Genomic DNA, 5,943 nt, shown 5'->3' on the forward strand with positions numbered 1-5,943 from the left:
GCTCAGCCTCTTCAGAGGTGGAATCAAGGGAGATGAAGCCTTCCATGGAGAAGGATACAAATACGAGGATTCTGCACTTCTTAAACGGAGGGGGCGGAGCATGTCCTAAGACAGATCTCAGCAGCTGCTTGTCTATTCAGGTAGATGCAGGTGTCTTTGCTGAGAAGATCCAGCTTCTATTGAATGAAGAGACCCAAAAACCTCAGTGGTGGAAACCGAGTCCTAACTGCCAATCCCTGAGAAATAAGAGCTCATTGCTTGAAGGTTGAGCCATCACGTGATTACAGGTGAGCACCCTCTTCCTGACTGTGTTTCTGTACCACCTTCCAAACAGGGGCATGAAAGTGCTTTGTGAATATTATAGGCAGTTTTATTGTAGCTGTGTTAGTCCCACACTATTAGAGAGACAAGGTGGGTGAGGTAATATCTTTTACTGGACCAACTTCTGTTGGTAAGAGAGACAAACTTTCGAGCCACACAGAGCTCAACTCAAAAGTTTGTTTCTCTCTTCAGCAGAAGTTGGTCCAGTAAAATATACTATCTCACACACCTTCTCTCTGTGAATATTAGCAGTTTTAGACTCACCTTCCCACAGCAGTGCCAGTCGGTGTTAATAGCACCATTTAACTATGGGGAAATTGAGATATATGTCTTGTGAAAGGTCCTCAACTGGGAATCTGGCCCATTGACTCCAACGGAACTACGACTGATTGATACCAGCTAAGGATCTGGCTCCAGATAACTAGGGTGAAGCCTGGAGGAGAATAATGGAATTGAAGACTAAGTGAAGCTGTTAGAAATGAACATGCAAATGACGTTTAAAGTGGGTAAAGTGTAAGAACGAAATTAGGAACATAAGAGGGAATTTGAAGAACAAATGGTCTCAGTTAAAAGTAAATAACAAAACTGTTTCACTATATCTGAGTCAGGCAGGTTGCAAGAGAATCCGTGGGTCCACTGAAACATCTGGGAATAAACAAGATAAAGACATTTCAGAAGGGCTAAGACTGAGATTTGCAAAGCTGCTTAGGTATTGTGTGTCCTAATCTCCTATTAGAATTAATGTCCAGATCCCCTAGTTTGACAACTTTACCTTAATGGTTTCTTTGTATTGATCTTCACCAAAAGTGTAACAACGTTATTAAGGCCAGATCAACTTTTTCCAGGTAACAGCTTGTCAGAGGCTGAAGTATCAAAAGAGTAGCTTCTTGAGCTAATTGGAATTTGGGGTTTCTCTGTATCACTTTAGGGGAACGTAGTAATATAGGAACTGCCAGATTAGATCACACCCAAGGGCCATCCTGTCCAGTATCTTTCTCCGAGAGTGGCTAGTACTAGATGTTTCAGAGGAAAATATCAGAACACCGCAGTAACAGTTCTGGGATAGTTTCCCCCCATATGTGTCATGTTGGACTATATTAGTTAGAGATTGGCTTAACCCCCAAACACGAGGCTTAATATCCATTCCAAACCTGTTGTTGCCAATAATTATGATAACTCTGGATATTTATATCTGGATATTTATATCAGTCTCTTCTGGAATCTATTTAATCCTTCAAATCAATGACTTCCTGAGCAGTGAGTGTGATGCTCCCAATGGGGATGCAACAGGGTGAGTGCCAAACTAGGGCAGACTGTTACAAACCAGAGCACAAACCCCTCATTGGTTGTGACTTCTAAACTTGGTGCAGCTGGTTGGTGAAATCTGAGTGCAAACTCCTCAGGCACTTTAGCAGCCCCGACAGTCACTTGCAATTCCCTTGGCTGTACCGGTCTCTCCTGTCACCCAGGTGAGCGTATCTGTGGTACACGGCCTCTTACGCCAAGAATCGCAGCAATATTCAGGTTACTCACGACTCCCCTCAGGTCAATAGCGCTTTAGGTCTCACACCAAAGACAACACTTGTAGCCAATGCTGTAGTGAACTATAGGACGATTTATTAAATAGGAAAAGGAAATGAGAGTTATTTACAAGGTTAAAGCAAGAAAACAGACCCGTGAGTGAGTCTCAGTCTCAGGTTTCAAAAGGTAATACAGGCTTCTCTCAACAGCAAGGGTGATTGCAGCTGTGTATCTGTCAGTGTCCCACTGAGAGAAGGAGACCTTGGCAGGAACTGGCACCTGGTCTGCCAGCATCACAGTAAGTGCCACACTTTAACTACATGCTGTGTGAACAAATATTCCATTTTATTGATTTTAAGTTTCCCACTTTTTATTTTCATTGTATGTCCCACTTTTTCTTGCAGTAAGGGGCAGGGAAAACAGAAGTTCCACATTCTGCCTTTTCCAGATCACTATTTATCATGTCCCCTTTTATTCCTCTACTTTCAAAGGTTACAATCTTGACCTTTGCAATCTCTTTTCAGATGGTGGTTTTTCCTTTCTCAATCATTCTTGTCACTTTTCTCTGAAAATCTCACCCCTACCCACCCTCTGACCTAAGAAGGCCTTTAGAGAGTAGATAACATTAAGGTTCTTCAATGAGACGTGTTAGTCCTTATGGAACACAGGACTGAGTCCCTTTCGGGTGGATCACAAGGTAACACAGATCACAGGGTAGCACATTCCAGATTGTTTCTAGGCTCTGACTTCAGAGGCATCTTTCTTCACCAGTCTCATTCTCCTTCCTGTATTATCAGCCCACAACTATTCAGGAGTGGTGAGTCACTCCACAGGTAAGGGGCAAAACTAGGCAGATTTGCAACCCTCCTAACACTCACTGACAAAACAGTAGTTTAATACTCCTACATAGTTAATACAGGGAATTCTTATCCAAAACAGAAAGGGATTGACAGTCCCTCATCATGTCCTTCTCCTTCTCAATAAACGAGCTAAGAATTTATTTCACTTCATAATTTCTGACATAAACTGACCTTTTGTGAGCGGTTTGAAAATAATTATTCCTTTTAAAATTAGAGACTAAAATGCTGAATATATCAGGATATATTATATTAATTTCCATTAAATCATAAATTCCATTAATTAACAAGATCCATGCCTAAGGATACCACAGACCAAGATTTTAGTTGATGTATTTATTGATTTTGACTCCTAAGACATGGCATGATTCTAGCTCTTGCAAGAAGTGGATGCTGCATTTAAGCATCATTGTTAAACTTCAGTCTGTCACTAGATGGGATATGATAGTAGATAAGGAAAGGGTCTGATCTGTCATATCAGTAGTTGATTACCAGAAAAATGGGCTGTTATAGTTGTCATTGCTGTGATATGGCAGAGGCTGGTCTACATGAATACCAATGTTTTGTTGTCAGACTGAGACTCCTGGCACTTTGCTCTGAAATCTACATTTAGCCTTAAAATTTCAGTCTGTAACCAGAGAGGAAGGGGAGTATCTGAATATTTATGGAATTAAATCAAAAGACTTGATTAACTTTAAATTCTATGTCCTTCTGATTCAGTTGCAGTTTTATTATTCCTAGACTAAAACCATGGCAGACACAGCCAGAAGAAATCAAACAGCCATCACAGAATTCATCCTCCTGGGACTGGGGGAGCTCCCTGACCTGCAAATTCTTCTCTTCCTGATGTTGCTATTTATCTACTTCGCAACAGTGGCCGGGAACATCCTCATCATTGTATTAGTTGTGACTGATCAGCACCTTCACACTCCCATGTACTTTTTCCTGGGGAACTTGTCCTGCTTAGAGACCTGCTACACCTCCACCATCCTACCCAGGTTACTGGCCAGTCTCCTGACTGGGGACAAAACCATCTCATTCAGTGGCTGTTTCACACAACTGTATTTCTTTGCTTCTCTGGCATGTACAGAATGCTATCTCCTAGCAGCAATGTCTTATGATAGGTATTTAGCGATATGTAAACCCCTGCACTATTCAACTCTTATGAATAGCAAGTTTTGCCTCCAGTTGGCTGCTGGATCATGGTTAAATGGTTGTTTGGCTACTGCTATCTTTATATTATTCATGTTACAGTTAAAATTCTGTGCCCTGAATGAAATTGACCATTTCTATTGTGAATCCATCCCATTGATAAAACTCTCCTGCAGTGACACACACCTGATCATATTGCTCGATTTCATTCTAGCCTGTGTATTCACTCTGCCTCCATTCCTACTAACCCTGACATCCTATGTGTGTGTCATTGTCACCATCCTGAGAATCCCTTCCACCATCGGGATGCTGAAGGCATTTTCCACCTGCTCCTCTCACCTCATTGTTGTGACAATTTTTTATGGAACGATAATGATTGTGTACATGCTGCCAAAACGCAATACACTGAGACACCTGAACGAAGTGCTCTCTCTTTGCTACACAGTCCTGACTCCCCTGGTAAACCCCCTCATCTACAGCCTGAGAAACAGAGAGGTCAAGGAAGCCTTGTGGAAAGCAGTCAGCAAATGTGACTTTCACAAAAACATGCAGAGACTCTGAGGTTTTCAAAGCAGCCTGAGTGATGTAAGCAAAATTAAGTTGAAAAGTCCCGTTGAAAAATTGCAGCACTAAAGTGAAAAAGAATTGGAGATGATCTGTACAGAGTTACTGAGACAGTTTTTATGGTCCCCTACTGTGTCCATGTAACACAACTTATAGGAAAGTGCCATTGTGGACAGCTCTGTCACTCTTTCTTATTCAGCACTAATACATGCAATATGATGGTATTTTTCTCCATGATGTTGGCAGTTCACCCGATGTGAGAAGGGTGGACAGCGTCTGAAAATGCACAGATGAATGCTGACATTTTTTAAAGCACAAAATCCACTACTCATCAAAGTAAATTCCTGTATATATCCCCTGTTCATTGTTTCTCTATGTTGGATAATAAAGTCTCATAATGAAATTCAGCCGGTCTAATACAAATAAAACACAATGGGTGTGTGATGAAGTGGGAATTTTTCATAATATTTCATAGGAATATGATGTGTGCCTCAGTTTCCCCTATGTAGTCCAAAATTAATTAGGTGGGGGAAAGGGCTGTTTACTCTTGCAGAATTTCAGAGACACTGGAGTGGCCGATGCCTAGCTGCCTGGGACCTGTGTACCCATGCCCATGGAGACTCTCAGAAGACAATGGCCACTACAATTGCCTGGACATGTGGCATCTAGCAACAAATGATCATGGATGGACTAACCTCCACTGGAATCCAGCTGGGTGTGACTAGCTGGAGGACAAAGGACTGGGGAGGGGCCAGGTGGGATTCTTAAGTGTGGGCTGTTGGAGGCAGGGAGAAGCTTCTAGACTGGGACTACAGGGGAGACAGAGGGCTCTGGGCTCTGGAACTGACCCAGATGAGATATGCTGTAGCTTTTCATTCTCTATGTTAATGAAGGACTTTCTACGCTGTGTTCCAGACATCTCATAAACCTTCCTGCTTTTCAAGCCTGGCTGAGAGTCACTCCCGAGTCAGGAAGTTGGGGTTGCATTGCTCCCTTTGGGTGTGCAAGTCTTCCCCCGTATCCACTTGATGTGGACTCACTGAGGGGAGCTCACGGTGGGACGCAGGGGTGCCAAAGGCTCCGATGTTGGGTCCCTGGAGGTGGTGAAGCCAAGAGGCTTACCCTAGTGAGAGTGTGACCCTAAGTGGGCTGACACACTGAAGGGGTCCTGCAAAGGACTCTTCCAGAGCCATTTAAGAGCATCAGACCGGTGGATCCATGACAGGTGGTAGCAGAGTATGGTTAGCGAATGCACCCAGTAGATGGTTGGCTGCTGAAGGCATCAGAAGTGCCTTGCAGTAAGTGACTGGCACTGGTAAAACAAGAGAAGTTAAAGGAAAAAGTGAGGAAATGGCCTATAACCATTTCTCTAAGAAGAACATTGCAAATTTGGGTAGGGAAAGAGGGTTGAGCGTTGGGAAGCTCAACAAGGCACGGCTGACTGCATGGCTAGACAAGAATGACCAGGCTAAATAGTATCAGAGGGGGAGCCATGTTAGTCTGGATCTGTAAAAGCAGCAAAGAATCC

At 43.0% G+C, this 5,943-nt stretch overlaps 1 protein-coding gene across 1 annotated transcript; it reads left to right on the forward strand.

Annotated features, from left to right (window-relative positions):
- Positions 1-3,449: 3,449 nt before the first annotated feature.
- On the forward strand, positions 3,450-4,328 carry LOC115642843 (olfactory receptor 2AP1-like; the record flags this gene model as incomplete). The annotated part of the gene is made up of 1 exon (XM_030546537.1): positions 3,450-4,328. A coding segment is annotated over exon 1 (879 nt), but the record flags the coding sequence as incomplete, so codon positions are not given.
- Positions 4,329-5,943: the final 1,615 nt, after the last annotated feature.

Source organism: Gopherus evgoodei, unplaced genomic scaffold (genome assembly GCF_007399415.2).
Source record: "Gopherus evgoodei ecotype Sinaloan lineage unplaced genomic scaffold, rGopEvg1_v1.p scaffold_46_arrow_ctg1, whole genome shotgun sequence".
Lineage (NCBI taxonomy): Eukaryota > Metazoa > Chordata > Testudines > Testudinidae > Gopherus > Gopherus evgoodei.